We start from the raw sequence: 15,011 nt of genomic DNA, 5'->3' as shown, positions 1-15,011 counted from the left end.
AGACTTAAGTGAACTTTTTTTTTTGATAACACTATGTGATCATTCATGAACACTAGTCTACTGGGATATATTAAAATTCCAGTTAGGAACTAGCTTTCATTGAGTCTGCTCAGTGCCAGGCACTGTGCCAAGTGCTTTCTCTGCTTTCTCTCGTTTCCGGCTAAGGGGTAGTGTATACCTGACAATAACAAAGCACACACATTACCTACTGCTACCACCACGGAAGTTAGCACACACCTAAGAAGTGGCCGACCCAGGTCAGTTCAAGTCCAAAGCCCAGGCTCTTAAGCACTGCACTCCTCATGCATGCGACTCCTCAAGAACACAGGTTTCCCTGACCAGGATTCAAACCCAGACCAAGGTAGGGGAAGTCACAAATTCGAGCCACTGGACTGCACAGCATGTGCTGAGCTGCCTGACCCCACACCAAAGGGCCCCAGATGGTTATGTATTCGGGGCTCTGCTTTTTAGAGTTTTCCTGCCTCCTTTCCTGGCGTGCTGCTGATTTCACTGCTTCCATGTTGTGCGTGGATATGTACCCTTTGTACCACTGCCAGCACGTCTAGTCCCTGGCAACCCCCCTTCTCCCTTTATCACGACCTTCTATCTCGATGCTGTTCTCCAATTTACAAAGTGCTTCCACATACCTTATCTCATCTAATCTAATTTTCTATTTCTAATCCGTTTGGGGATGAGCAACCAGATTACCCATAATTCCAACATGCTTAGATAAGTAAAAGTCATTAGGCTCCAAGTGAGATCCTGAGGCAGTCTCCCAGGAATAAAGTGCGGAAGCCTTAGTGCAAAGAGGTGGGGGGAGGCATCTCTTCTGCAGTCCAGACCTTCCCTCACCACTCACTCATGCTACTGGTCGTTCATTTAATAAACATTTACTGAGTACCTGCTATGCGCACATGTTATATTGAGTGCTGGGATTATAAGAATGATCAACCTTAGCTTCCTGCCTTTGAGAAGTGCCAAGACTAGAAGAGAGATAAACGTGTCCACAGATCCCTGTAACAAGAGTGGCCCGCCAGCATTAAGATAGCCTGGCACAAAGGATTATGGGAAGGGGGACAAGAGTTGCCCAATCCAGCAGAGAAGATTTTCTAGAAGATCTGAGGCTGTGGAGGAAGCTTGGTATCTCTTTCTTTATGGTTCTCAGCTAGATGGCAGACACTGGAGGTTGCCAGATGGCTGAACTCTAGATAAACCATGGAAATGGTTCTCAAATCTGGATGCACATCAGAATCACTTGGGGACCTTTCAAAACAAACTAATTACAAGACATGGTGGCTCTGGGAAACTGTCGGGCGGCACCTACTCAAGCTGAACATACACATACCCTGTGGCCCAGCTGTTCCATTCCCATGTACAAACCCAACAGAAATGTCCACCAGAAGCCAGGCACAAGACAAGCACAGCACCCAGCAGCACTGTTCACAGCAACCCCAAACTGGAAACAACCCAGATGTCCATCAACAGGTGAATGGATAAACAAAAGATGGTACATCCACAGGATGGGATACGACTAGCAATGAAAAGAATGAACCATTTGGATCCACAACATGGGTGACTTGGACAAATGTTACTCTGAGTGAAAGAAACCTTATACAAATGAGTACCTACTATATGATTCCACTCATATAATGTACCAAAACAGAAAAAAAAAAAATGAATCTATTGTCTTAGAAGTCAGGGCAGTGGTGCCCACTGGTGAGGGGTGTGTCTGGGAAGGGGCATGAGGGTGGCTTCTGGGTGCTGATAATGTTGTGTTTCTTAACTGGTGTGCTGATTATATGGATGTGTTCAATTTGTAAAGATTCATCAAACTATATACTTAGAATTTGTGCGATTTCCTGAATTCATGTTACATTTCAATATGATGTTTATTTAAACACTAAAAAAGAAAGAAATACCAGGGTGCCTAGGTGGCTCAGTTGGTTAAGTGTCTGACTCTTGATTTTGACTCAGGTCATGATCTTGGGGTTGTGAGATCGAGCCCGGTGTCGGGCTCTGCGCTCAGCGGGGAGTCTGTTTCATATTCTCTCTCCCTCTCCCTCTGCGCCCCCCCATGCACTCTCTCTCTCTCTCTCTGAAATAAATGAATCTTAAAAAAAAAGATTCTCTCTCTCCGTCTCCCTCTTTCTAACCCTTTCCCTCTCTAAAAATAAAAAAAAGAAAAGAAATACCCAGGCCTGGGCCTCACTACAGACCAATTAAGCTCAGTGGGGTGGGCGTGGGAGAACCCAACATTTGTATTTTGTAGAAGCACCCCAGATGGCTCTGATGTACAGCCATATCTGAAAAGCAAGGGGCTTGATGATCCTGTATTTATCAATAGCTCCTTTTGGGGGACAGTCCGGCACATGGCAAAGGGAATGAGTTCTGGACTCAGGCCCATCAGCAATGACATTCTGATTTGCACTGACGGTGTGGGGCATTTATCTGGATGATCCCCAAACCTTAGTTTCCTCCACTGTATAATGGGCACAACACCACCTCCCTCCCAGGATTGTTGGGACTTAGAGCACCTAGCACAGTACCTAGAATATAGTAGGTGCTTAAGAAGTGGTAGCTAAGTGGTAGCTACTCCACTCCTTTTCCAATCCTTTGCATCTAAGTTCCTAAGTACAGTGATGAGCAGATCGCTGCAAATGCACAAAACCAACGCTCTCCAATTTCTCCTCCTGAATGAGTTTCTTTGTAAAGACTGAAGTAATATTATACCTGGACTAATGATGTCAAACGAATATCGGACATTTCTGGGCCCTAGTTTGCTCACTCTATTCAGCACCTGCTATCCCTGAAGATGAATGGAGAGGACACGGACCGTACCATAAATACAAACCACAGACCCCCCCTTTAGAAGGCTTTACTCCTGCCCTCATCCTTAAGAACAGCGCCAGCCCTGTGCGAGCAAAGACAAGGCCAAGATGTGAGTTGGCAGAAAGAACAGAAAAAATGAGTAGCTTGGAAGACATACCATCCGTAAAATGTGCCAGATGAAACGCTTTTGTATAAAATGTCATAGTTTAGTAAAAACAAACCAAAATCCTGAGCTGAGAGCAGAAGATCCAGGTTGGAGTTTTGATGCTATGACTGGTAAGCTGGATGACTTTAGTTAACTTACTTTTCGGTTTCCTACATGCTTTACAAGGGCACTGTGAGTTTCAGATAAGGTAGGTAGAAGGCAATCTAAAAAAATTAAGTGGCAAAGACATGCAAGACACAATACAAGCTGCAAATTTACTTTGTTCCAAACTCCAGTCACCAACCACCACCACCCCCGGAGACTGAGAACTCTCTGATATTAACCGCTCCGAGCACACCCAGCCTGAAGCTCGCTTATGTAAGAAGGGACTGCAGCACTGCCTGGCATGTAGCATAATACTTTACTTAAGAGAAATCCTTGGAAATGCCTCAGCTGAAGTACAAGGGCAGGCCCAGGCCTTAACGTTTTGGAGAGAGGTGCTCTCAGTCACAGAACACCAGAACTGTGGCTGGAGCAAATGATGTCATCCAAGCTCCTCTTACCATGGTCAATGTCAAAATTAAGATAGGAAGTTCAAGGACAAATTGTGGGCTTTCCAGGCAAATAGAAGTTAGAAAAGCAGTTTGGACCTTAGAATCTTGTGGTTAAAATTGTTACTACTTTACAGAACATCAACCGAAATGTATCCTATTCTGTGATTTTTTTTCCCGGGGTTACGTGAAGCTTTTATTCACAAAACCATAAGTAGTTGCGTAGGCAAATATATTCCCTCATTCCATTTGTATTCCCACTACACATTAAGAAAAGAAAAAAAACTCGTGTGAGTCACCCCTATAGCCCAAAACAATAACAAACCAAAAATAAAAATAAGATTTTTGAAGAGACAGAGATAAACTTAAGGGCTCTCCACTCTAGAGCTAAGAAACGAAATAGCTCAAATACCTGTTGGGTTCCTAAATGACTGGAAAATGAAACTCGGAATTAACTACGGGCACGTTGGCACACCTTGCAGAGTACGGGTCTTCCCCCATCCACAACCCATTCCTGCGACAGACCTGTGTACTCGACGCCGAAAATATCCGCAAACGTGCGGATGCCGGGGACTGAGCTGGTGGGGGTGGGGGGAGGCATCAAATTAGTATCGAAAATAGTACTGTTGACTCCTGCCCTGGTTCCGGGGGAAAGAAGGAATCCTGTCCGCCGCAAAGCCGGCGGCCAGAGCCGGACAACTCGCCCCTAAGTTTGGCGCGTCCTCGCTCCGCGCCCTCGGCCCCCGGTTCCCCCCGCCCCGCGCGCGCGCCATCCCGGCCCCCGGGATCCCAGGGCACTGCCAGGCCCTGGCCAAGCACCGACCCCGCGGCTGGGGCTGCGAGCCTCGGCAGGGGGAGGAAGGGCGGCTCCTCTGCAACCCGGGTCCTTCGGCACCACCCTGGCCCTTGCGTTCTCCCCTTCCCTTGACAACCCCCCCCCCCCGCCCCCAGGCAGGTCACCTGGCTCGGCCGCTGCCCGCCGCTCCTCCCGCTGCTCGCTCGCTCGCTCCGGCCGCGCCGCCGCCGCCGCCGCCGCCGCCGCCGCCTCCTGGAAGCGGCTCGCCCTCGCGAGTCACGGGGCCGGCGAGCGGGCGGGCGAGCCCGTGCCAAGGCTGCGGGAACCGTGCACCCCAGCCGGGGCTGGGACCCTGCCCTGAGCGCGGCCGCCACCCGAGCGAAACTGGAGAGCTGGGCTCGGCTCGCCCGGGCGGGGAGGGGCTGCTGCAACTTTGCTCCCGAACGCGGGCGAGGAGGGGGCGCCCGTCTCCAAACTCCGTGCCGCGCCCGCCACCTCGCCAGCCTAAGGATTTTCTTTATGCCTTTTTTTTTTTTTTTTTTTTTTTAATCTAAAGGGAAGCCAGATTCTTGCCCTCAAGTTCTTGCTTCCAGGGCCGTGCGGCTCGGCGGGCGGAGGAGCGCGGCGCCGAGCGGGCTGCGGGAGACGCGCCCGCCGGGTGCGCTGGCGGCGGGCCGGGCCAGGGCGGGCGGGAGCCGCTGCCCGGGGACCCCGCTGGGCTGCGCGCGCTGGCCCCTTCGGGCCTGGAGCCAGAGCCCGGCAGGGAGAGCGGCCTGGAGGGACCGGGCCAGCGGCGGGGAAGCGGTGACCCGGACCTGGATCGCCGAAGTAGGAACTGGAAGTGACAGCGGCAGGGCAGCCGCCGCCGCCGCCGCCGCCCGGGTAGCCGTGGCAGCGGCAGAAGCCGCGGAGGAGCGGCGGCGGCCACACTGCGCATGCTGCTGCCGCCTGCAACCGCCGAGCCCGGGGCCCGCTGGCGCCCGGCCTGCCGCCGGCCACTGCCGGAGCCCCGGGAGGGAATCCCGGCCTCGCGGACTAGCCCTTCCTGGCGGCCCGCGCCCTCCTGCCGCTCGCCGACGCCACTCGGAACGCACCCCCCCCCCCCCGCCAGCTCTGTGCCCAGCCGCCGAGACAGCGGGAAAGGACGCGCTCTCCGGCGGCCCTCCACATCTGTCCCTTCCCCAACTGTCCTGCATGCCCTTCCTGGGCTCTCTCCTAACAGGACCCAAGTCAAAGGGGCCTGTTAGGAGCATAAAAAGGCTCATGATAGATGGGGAATATTTACCGCCTTACTTGAAGTCCAGTTTTTACAGAAATACGATGCAGTCGGTAAAAGATTAGGATGGCCCGAGCCCTGGGTGTCAGTCAATGTAACTCAGGGAAATTCCGTTAGGAGTGTCAGATTTGCTCAACAGAAAAACAAACAAACAAACAACTTACCGATATCCTCTTTAGTCTTCCCACTAGCACAAATTGAGCAGCTAAATATACAAAGCTCTGCCCAGCAGAAACTCATGGACTTGAGCCAGTTAAAAACAGAGTATGCAACAGTTAGACATTACCAATCCCTACTCTAGTCTCCTTTCACAGATGAATCAACTGAAGGCGGGGGGGGGGGGGGGGAGCTCTGACTTCACACAGGTGGCGGACTTAGTCTTGAAGGAGGGCCCGACTGATACCCATTACAGCTACTGACCTCACTCCCCCAAGATGCTTCTGCTCTCCCGGAGCTGAAGCTCTCTTATGGGAGATTTAGCCTTGCCTCTTGGTCATGAGTAGATCTGCCTTCCTTCTAGAACTGCCTTCATGCAGAGCAGTCCCTGGGAAATGGCAAATCGTCCATCCCACAGGCCCCACTTTGGGGATGGCATCCATGCTGTTCCAGTGACAAGGCAGATGGAGTGACTCAGGAGACAGGAGGCAGTGAGGGGGTGGGGGCAAAGAAAAGCCATACTGATACCAGCTGGTACTGGAAAGAGAAGGAGAGAGAAAAGAAAGAAGGGAGGGAGAGAGAGAGAGAGAAGCACTAATTGAGCCTTATATACATTCAGTGAAATCCTTCATGAGCAAAACATCTTTTTATAAAAGTAGGCTTGGCCCAGGAGCAGAATAGGAGATAGTAGGGTATCCCCGGCAGTGGGTTGGTACTAAAGGTGGCAGGGGACGAAGCAGGAGTACCAGCTGGGGATGAGGCCAGGAGGAGAGCACGAGGGCTGTAGCCAGAACAGTGTAGTCAAAGAGGTATCACCCCAGGCCACTCTCAATTGATCAGAAGAAGTATATCTGTCCCTCCTCCTCCCAAGTTCAAAGGCAGAATGAAAATAAAACCACCATTGCTAAAATAGGTTGTCAGAGGACTTCCTGGTCACATTAGTGACACTCTACCTAGATATGAGGGTTTTCCCATATGTTCTAGATCTTCTCTTGAGGCCTGAGTGTCCTCCCTGCCTTCTCCATTCTGTAAACAAATAAAAAAGATAGAGCTGGTTCACAGAAAAGGAAATACAAGTGGACTATAAAGGGGTAAGAAGATGTCCAAACTCACTAGGAATCATGAACCTCAAATTACAGCGGTAAACGAAATATCATTTTCACCCAACATTTTAGCAAACATGAAAGATAAATAATATCCAGTGCTGCCAGGGACATGAGGGAGAAGGCACTTCCTACTCTATGGTGGTAGCAGAGCTTCATATAGCATTTTTGTAGGGGATTTGAGAATATCTATCAAATTTTGACACAGTAATTCCATTTCTATGAAGAAAAATGCTTCAAGAATAATCACAGATGTACACAAATCCACCTCTATGTGCACATACAGCCCCATGAGCCGCTGGGACTTATCCCAGCAATGCAAGATTGATCTAACATATGAAAATTAATCAAAGTAATATAACATATCAAGATAATAAAGGACGAAAACCAATGGTCATCTTAACAGATACAGAGAAAGCATTTGACAAAGTCCAGCACCCTTTAATGACCAAAAAAAAAAAAAAAAACCCTCAAAAAACTAGGAATAGAAGGGAATCCTTCAATCTGATAAAGGACATCTATGAAAAACCCACAGCTAACAATCCTACTTAATGGTGAAAGACTGCAATCTTCCCCCTAAGATTAAGAACAACACTAGGATGTCTACTTTAATCACTTCGATTCAACATTGAACTGAAGGTTCTAACCAGGCAACTTAGGCAAGAAAATGAAATAAAAGGCATCTAGACTGGAAAGGAAGAAGTAAAACTATCTCTATGCACAGATGACATGATCTTGTACAAGAAATCCACAAGGAATCCAAAAAACCATTAGAACTAATGAAAAAGTTCAGCAAAGTTGAAGGATACAAGATCAATATGCAAAACATCAATTGTATTTCTATACACTTGCAATCAACAATCCAAATATGAAATTAAGAAAACAATTCCATTTACAATAGCATCAAAAGGAATACAATTCTTTGGAATAGACTGAACCAAGGAGGTATAAGATGTGCACACTAGAAACTATAAAACACTGTTGAATGGAATTTTAAAAGACCCAAATAAGTAGAAAGACATCCTGTGTTCATGGATCAGAAGACTTAATATTGTTAGGATGGCAATACTCCCCAAAGCCATCTACAGACTGAACACAATCCCTATCAAAATGCCAGCTGGGTTTTTTTGGGGGGTTTTTTTGTTTTTGTGGAAATGGACAGGCTGATCCTAAAATCCATATGGGCACACAAGGGATCCAGAATAGCCAAAATGATTTTGAAAATGAAGAACAAATTTGGAAAACTCATGCTTTCTGATTTGAAAACTTATTACACAGCTACATTAATTGATTGAATGGGGAAAAGAATAGTCTTTTCAAAAATAGTGTTTAAGAGAATGAATTTGGGAGATGCCTGGGTGGCTCAGTTAGTTAAGCGTCTGACTTTGGCTCAGGTCATGGTCTCAGGGTCCTGGGATTGAGCCCCACGTCGGGCTCTGCGCTCAGTGGGGAGTGTGCTTGTCCCTCTGCCCCTCCTCCCGCTTGTGCTCTCTCTCTCTCTCTCTCTCTCTCTCTCTCTCTCTCTCTCTCTCAAATAAATACAATCTTTAAAAAAGAGAGAATGAATTTGGACTCCTACCTCACACCATACACAAAAATTAACTCAAAATGATTCAAAGACCTAAATGTAAGAGCTAAAACTATAACACTCTTACAAGAAAACATAAGTATAAATCTTCACGACCTTGCATTAGACAATGGTTTTTTCGACATGCTACCCAAAACACAAGCAACAACAACAGAAATAGATCAATTTGACTTCATCAAATTTAAAAAACTTCTGTGTTTCAAAAGATACTATCAAAGTTGGGGAGGTGCTTTAGAGAGTGCTTTGTTTCTTAGATGTCTCGGCAGACCTCCCTGACCAGTTACTAGCTGTGTGGTCTTCCAGAGACCCTAGGACACTACAGCCATCTGAGAACACAAAGATGGAGGTCCCTTGGAGAGGCCCACTGGCCACCCAGAGGTTCAGAAGGCCGTTGCTCTTTAATGGGGCCGTCGTGCTCCACAGCCAGTACTCAAGATGTCACTGTGCTGCTCCATCTCTGGTTTCATTTTTCTACATTTCCCAACTGACCCTTTCAAGCCCGCACTCTGTCTTTAGAAAATAACAGTGTGTTCTGGGGGCGCCTGGGTGGCTCAGTCAGTTAAGCCTCTGACTCTTGATTTCGGCTCAGGTCATGAGCTCAGGGTCTTGAGATCAAGCCCGCATAAAGGGCTCCATGCTCAGCGGGGAGTCTGCTTGCAATTCTCTCTCTCCCTCTCCCTCTGCCCTCCCCCTACTTGTGCTCTCTCTCATGCACGCTCTCTCACGCTCTCTCTCAAATAAGTAAATAGAATCTTTAAAAAGTCAAACTCGAAAAAAAAAAAAACAGTAAAATGGTGGTTACCACGGGATGGGGAGATGGGGAGATAAAAATTGATATTGTTTAAGGGCACAAACTTGCACTGAGTACTAAATAAGCCACAGTGATCTAATGTCCGGCATAATATTGAATACAGACAATATCGTACTAGTATTATGTGACGTGATAGATACCACTGCAACAGCAATCATATTGCAATATATAGAAGCAGCAAAGTAACATGCTGTACACCTTAAACTTACATGGCAAATGTCAAATATATTCAATTAAAAAAATTAATTTTAAAAATGGTAAATATTCGTGTCTCAGTCTGTCTCCTAGCTAGCTACGTGGGAGCTTGAGACTGGATGGTCAATATTCCTGGCTGCGGGGTTCCCCCAGCTCAGCTTTCAGTCCCATGCCTTAGGTGCATTATCTCATTTGATCCTTAAAACAATCCTACGCAATAGATATTATTAATGTCTCCTTTACGCAGATGAGGAAACTGAAACAGAGAGAGGCCAAGTAACTTTTCCCGGAGTCCACAGTCAGTAACTGACCAAGCCAAGACTCTAATCCAAGTCTGTCAAACTAGAGAAAGTTATGTGCTTAGCCGTAGTGCCAGATACCGCCTTATTCCAATATCCCTATGATGTTCAGGCCAGCCTCAATGATCAAAGAGAGACAAAAATATGCCCAGCGCCTTGATTCAAGAAATGAAAATTAGCATATACTTTTCAGAAAGATTTGTACCCAAAGTGGGTGAAAATATTTTAAGCATTGGTACTTAAAGGAGTAAGCATTAGTTATCATCAGAAAAATCCACTTCTGTGAAACGACTCATTATCCCACAGTGCTAGACCCAGGAGGTGTTTCTGTATCATCTAGTATTCTTAGAACTGCAAAGAAGCTCAGGATACCTTCTGGCAGCTTCACAGCGCAGAAATCATTGGCAACCTCACCACGTTTTTATTTGTCAAATAAAAAAGAAAATGCCATGATCTGTTCCATAGTAGACATCATTCTAGAAGATATATAGAGAGGTCTCAGGCTACACCTACCTCAAAAGACACACACACACACACACACACACACGTGCAGAGACACACAGCTAACAGTGGGTAACAGGGACACCTGGAAGAAAATATTCTGAGACAACTATAGCCTGATGCTGTAGTTAACTTTAGGAAAAATTCTGAAGCAAGTCAAGTCTATCTGGGGCAAAGCGACTTGTATTACTACTGATAATAATAGCTAAGACTTGGAGAAATACTTACTAGGCGCCAGGCACTCTTCCGGGGACATGAATTCATTGACATCTTATACTGATCCTATGAAATGGGTGCTGCTATTATTCCCCCTTTATAGGTGGGGAGACTGAGTCACAGTCAAGGAACATGCCCAAGGTCACAAAGCTACTCCTGAGAGAAAACCGAGCATTTGAACCCAAGCAATCTAGCATCAGAATCCATGATCAACCCACTACTAATACTTCTCCACAAAAAATACTGCTAAAAACGAGTCTATACTTCTTATGTCCCTGGTTCTCTGCTGAGCACTGTACATACATTAACTCATAGATGTTTTTCAGGTCCAAGCTCTTAGCTCTAAATTATGATGTAGTATCTCATTTGATCCTTTAAAACAACCCCATGAGGTAGCAATTATTGTGTCCATTTTACAGATCAAAACACTGAGGCAAATACCTGAAGAAAACAAAAACACGAATTTAAAAAGATAGGCACCCATACGTTCATTAAAGCATTATTTGCAATAGCTAAGATATGGAAGCCACCCAAGTGTCCATCGATACATGGATGGATGTGGTATATATGCACTCAAGCATAAAAAAAAAAAAAGAATGAAATTTTGCCATTTGTGACAACATGGATAGACCCAGAGGGTATTATGTGAAGTGAAATAAATCAGACAAAGAAAAACCATTACTATATGATTTCACTCATATGTGGAATCTGAAAAACAAAACCCAACATAGCAGAAACCGACTCATAAAAAAAAGAAAAGAAAAGAAAAAGAAACCGACTCATAAATACAGAGAACAAGCTGGTGGTGGCCAGAGGGGAGAGGACCGAGGGGATGGCAGGAACAGCTGAAGGGGACGGAGAGGCACAGACTTCCAGTTATAAAGTAAGTAAGGCACGGGGATGAGAAGTACAGCACAGGGAACATAGTCAGTAATTTGTAGGGGCGGCTGGGTGGCTCAGTCAGGTTAGGCAGCCAACTCTTGATTTCGGCTCAGGTCATGATCTCAGGGTCCTGGCATCAAGCCCCATGTCAAGCCCATCATCGAGCCCCCCACTGGGCTCTGCACTCGGAGGGGAGTTTACTTCAGGATTGTCTCTCTCCCTCTGTCCCTCCCACCCCCAAATAAATCTTTAAAAAAATAATATTATAGTAACATTGTATGGTGACAAATGGTAGGTACACTTATTGTGGTGAGCATTGTGTAACGTATAGAATGGTCGAATCACTACATTGTACATCTGAAACTAACATAATATTATATGTCAACTATACTTCAATTTTAAAAAACCTACAATCTTTTTTAAATGAATGTATAAGACTTCAGCATCATTTGAATGTACTATAATTTATTTGACTATTCACCTATTGCTAGATACTGATGTTGTTTCCATGGCTTTTGCTTCTGCAAATAAAGATGTCTCACATACACACACACACATAGACACACGGGAACAGAGAAATTAAGTAATTTGACACTCAGACAAAAGTATCACCTCCTTTCCAGCAATACCCCCATACGTACTCTAAGGATCCATATAATATAAAACAATGCAATGTAATTTAATATACAATTTCTACCGCAGGGGTAGGTTCTCTGGGCTTTTCAAGGCCTCTGTTCTAAAGTGTTAATAGGGGGGTGCCTGGGTGGCTAGGTTAAGCATCTGCCTTGGGCTCAGGTCATGGTCCCAGGGTCCTGGGATCAAGCCCCGCATCGGGCTCCCTGCTCCGCGGGAAGCCTGCTTCTCCCTCTCCCGCTCCCCCTGCTTGTGTTCCCTCTCTCGCTGTGTCTCTCTTTGTCAAATAAATAAATAAAATCTTTAAAAAAAAAAAGAAATACATAAAGTGTTAATGGGAAAAAGTGACAATATGCTTTCCTCTCTTCCCAACTCAGGGGGGTTACGGTGACCCCCTAGAGCAGCCAGTTCCCCCTAGCAGGGAAGCACCCCATACAACCTCTGTCACCGAAAGCCTGTTTTCAGGGCTCGGATGCTGTATTAAAAGAATAAATCCCATCCTAAGTTTTGATTTGGTTTGGTTTGTTTGCTTTTGGCACTGGTTTCTGGAGAAGACAAACTAGCAAGCCACCCCTGGAGACCACCAATCTTAACCATGGTTTCCATACAATGCTACCCCGGTATGACAGTCAAGATCAACCGAGGACTTGCAGTACAGCACCATCCTCACCAGCTCACCAGTGGGGCGAGGCACCCCGGGCGGGCTTACCTGCACTTGAAGTGTTGCACATCCTTTCAGGAAGTCACTGATGTTGCTGAGGCAATCAGCTTCCGTTTGGGGCTCCGAACAGTACTAGAGAAACACAGTCAGAGGTCACTTGGACACTGTCATCCCATGCCAAGCATACCATAGTCCTCATGTTCTGATAACTAGATAGGTAGGCTTTCTAAGGCAGGGGACACATTGCTATCAATCCAGGAAGAGAAATAACCACTGGAGGAAGTGATGTAACAGTCTAAACGGTCGGTCTCTTTCAAATGTCACCAAACTTTCAGTCCCAAACCATCTAAATCTACTGACAAACCCTTTGTTAGCCTTCTGCCGAAGTGCGGGGGTAGCGAATTGGATCCAGACTGTTTTTTGAGCTTTGGTTCTTGCTTTTAATCTATTACTTTGCTCCCTCCTCCCCCATGATAATTTATTAAAATCCTGTTCTCCCATTTACTGTTTGCTACATTTGGGAACAGTTCTGTATGCTGTGCTTTAGTACTGTTTTTCTTTTTTTCAAGTTTAAGGAAACTTATAAGAAAATCAATTTACTTGATAAAAATACAAACTGGTTCAAGAAGGCAAAAGAATTCACGTTATGCTCACGGTCACGTACCCTGCTAACCTTAAGAGCTGTAGGATTCAACCTTTAAACTTCCTTAAAGTGCCTACTTTAGAAATGACCCATCCTCGTGATCATGGCTTTCCAACATTAAAACTTTTGGCTTTTTAAAAGAGGGTAAGGTTAGTTTCACTTTGAACACATGTTGCATTCAAAACACATATCTGGTTTCTATTGTTTTAGCAAACCTTTTCTGACATTTTGGATTATTTCTCCTGGTTGCCTCTGTTTCAAAGGATATTTTATTTCTTTGAGCAGAAAATCGACATCGATTCTAGCCAAACTGTCAATAAATACCATCAATAGGGGCGCCTGGGTGGCTCAGTTGCTTAAGCCACTGCCTTCGGCTCAGGTCATGATCCCGGAGTCCCGGGATCGAGTCCCGCATTGGGCTCCCTGCTCAGCGGGGAGTCTGCTTTACCCTCTGACCCTCCCCCCTCTCATGCTCTCTCTCTTCCATTCTCTCTCTCTCAAATAAATAAATAAAATCTTTAAAAAAAATACCATCAATATCTCTCATAAATCATCCCATTATTACGCAGACTCATATATACCCCAAGTGCAAAATATGCCCTTGGTACATGGGGAGGTAGAACACGTATCTCTGGATGGAGCAAACGATACGGGTGTTTTCTCCTTGTCCCCTGGCACCAACGGTGTACCACGGTTTTACTATCTCTGGGGGCCCAACTGCGAGAGGATAACGTTTCATTTTCTGAGTTTCTCAAACAACAAAAACAATGAGAGAAGGCCAAACTCTTAGGAAGAGATTCAAGGGGGCGAGTCCCATGGCCTGAGCAACAGAACATCTCAAGGGTTACATTATTGCTGCTCTCTGGTGGTGAGCAATCCCAAAGAGACTGCCCATTTCCCTTACCTTTTCTAGAGAGCCCGGCCTAAGTCTGTTGATCAGTTTGCACAGCACTACCCCATTCTTCAGTGAGGACTTCAAGAACTGCTCCGGGTCACAGACGGTCTTTTTGGGGGAATCTAAAACTCCCAAGGATATAAGCCATGTCACGATTCGCTCCTCTGGATTCATCACTGAGGACCGCACAGCTCCCTGGGGCAGCTGCAAGGACTAAGCCACATCCGTAATTGCATCTGCTACTGCCTTCCGTTTTTATAAGTTCTCTTCTGTGGCTTGCAGAGCAAAGCGTTTCGACAACTTTTCTTAGATAATGGTGGAACCCACACGAATTACGGGATCTTAAAGCCACCAGAGATCACACTTAAAAGATGAAGAAATAGAAGGAATAAAAATCCTTGGATGATGCTGGGTTTCTTTTTCCAAACCTGCAAAACAAATTCATGAGGGTTAAAAAAAGAAGAAGAAGAAGAAACACACAAACACCACCACCCCCCCCCAAAAAAAACCCCAACAGTGCAAGAAGCTGTAAAGGAAGGAAGTGAGGAGGATGCTGGGGAGGGAGGAGAGAGAAGGAAGCAAGTGCTCTTGGAAAACAGAGGGGACCTTGGAAATGAGACACTCATGGGCCAGTCTGGGAAAACACTGCCGATAAATAGTCTAGCCCCAGTGAAAACCTGGCTCCGGTCAGGAGGAAGATGCCAACTGGCTCTTAGGTCAGACAGATCCGAGCCTCGTGGGGAAGGTAGGCTGGGAAAATTCTTCCGAGAAATGGCCGGATGCCCTCATCCTGTCTCACAGAGCTGGTGTGTCGTGATCATTCCTCCTAGA

At 46.3% G+C, this 15,011-nt stretch overlaps 1 protein-coding gene across 2 annotated transcripts in view; it reads right to left on the bottom strand.

Moving 5' to 3' along the window:
* ARHGEF6 (Rac/Cdc42 guanine nucleotide exchange factor 6) overlaps positions 1-14,617 on the bottom strand; it is a 96,395-nt gene extending 81,778 nt beyond the window's left edge. Inside the window, exons 1-2 of one of the 2 annotated variants that reach the window (XM_028094132.2) lie at positions 14,190-14,617; positions 12,691-12,774 (exon numbers count right to left, since the gene is read on the bottom strand). In XM_028094132.2, coding sequence (XP_027949933.1) covers positions 12,691-12,774; positions 14,190-14,354 — 249 coding nt within the window. In that variant the 5' untranslated portion in view covers positions 14,355-14,617. Of the gene's footprint in view, positions 1-4,485; positions 4,546-12,690; positions 12,775-14,189 lie in introns of those variants that run through there. The other variant, XM_028094133.2, reaches the window with a different exon arrangement.
* Positions 14,618-15,011: the final 394 nt, after the last annotated feature.

The sequence above is a fragment of the Eumetopias jubatus genome, unplaced genomic scaffold (assembly GCF_037043125.1).
Source record: "Eumetopias jubatus isolate StellerSeaLion01/CBP00866 unplaced genomic scaffold, mEumJub1_p1.0 scaffold_11, whole genome shotgun sequence".
In the NCBI taxonomy this organism is placed as follows: Eukaryota; Metazoa; Chordata; class Mammalia; order Carnivora; family Otariidae; genus Eumetopias; species Eumetopias jubatus.
This window is presented reverse-complemented; position numbering and strand designations above follow the sequence as displayed.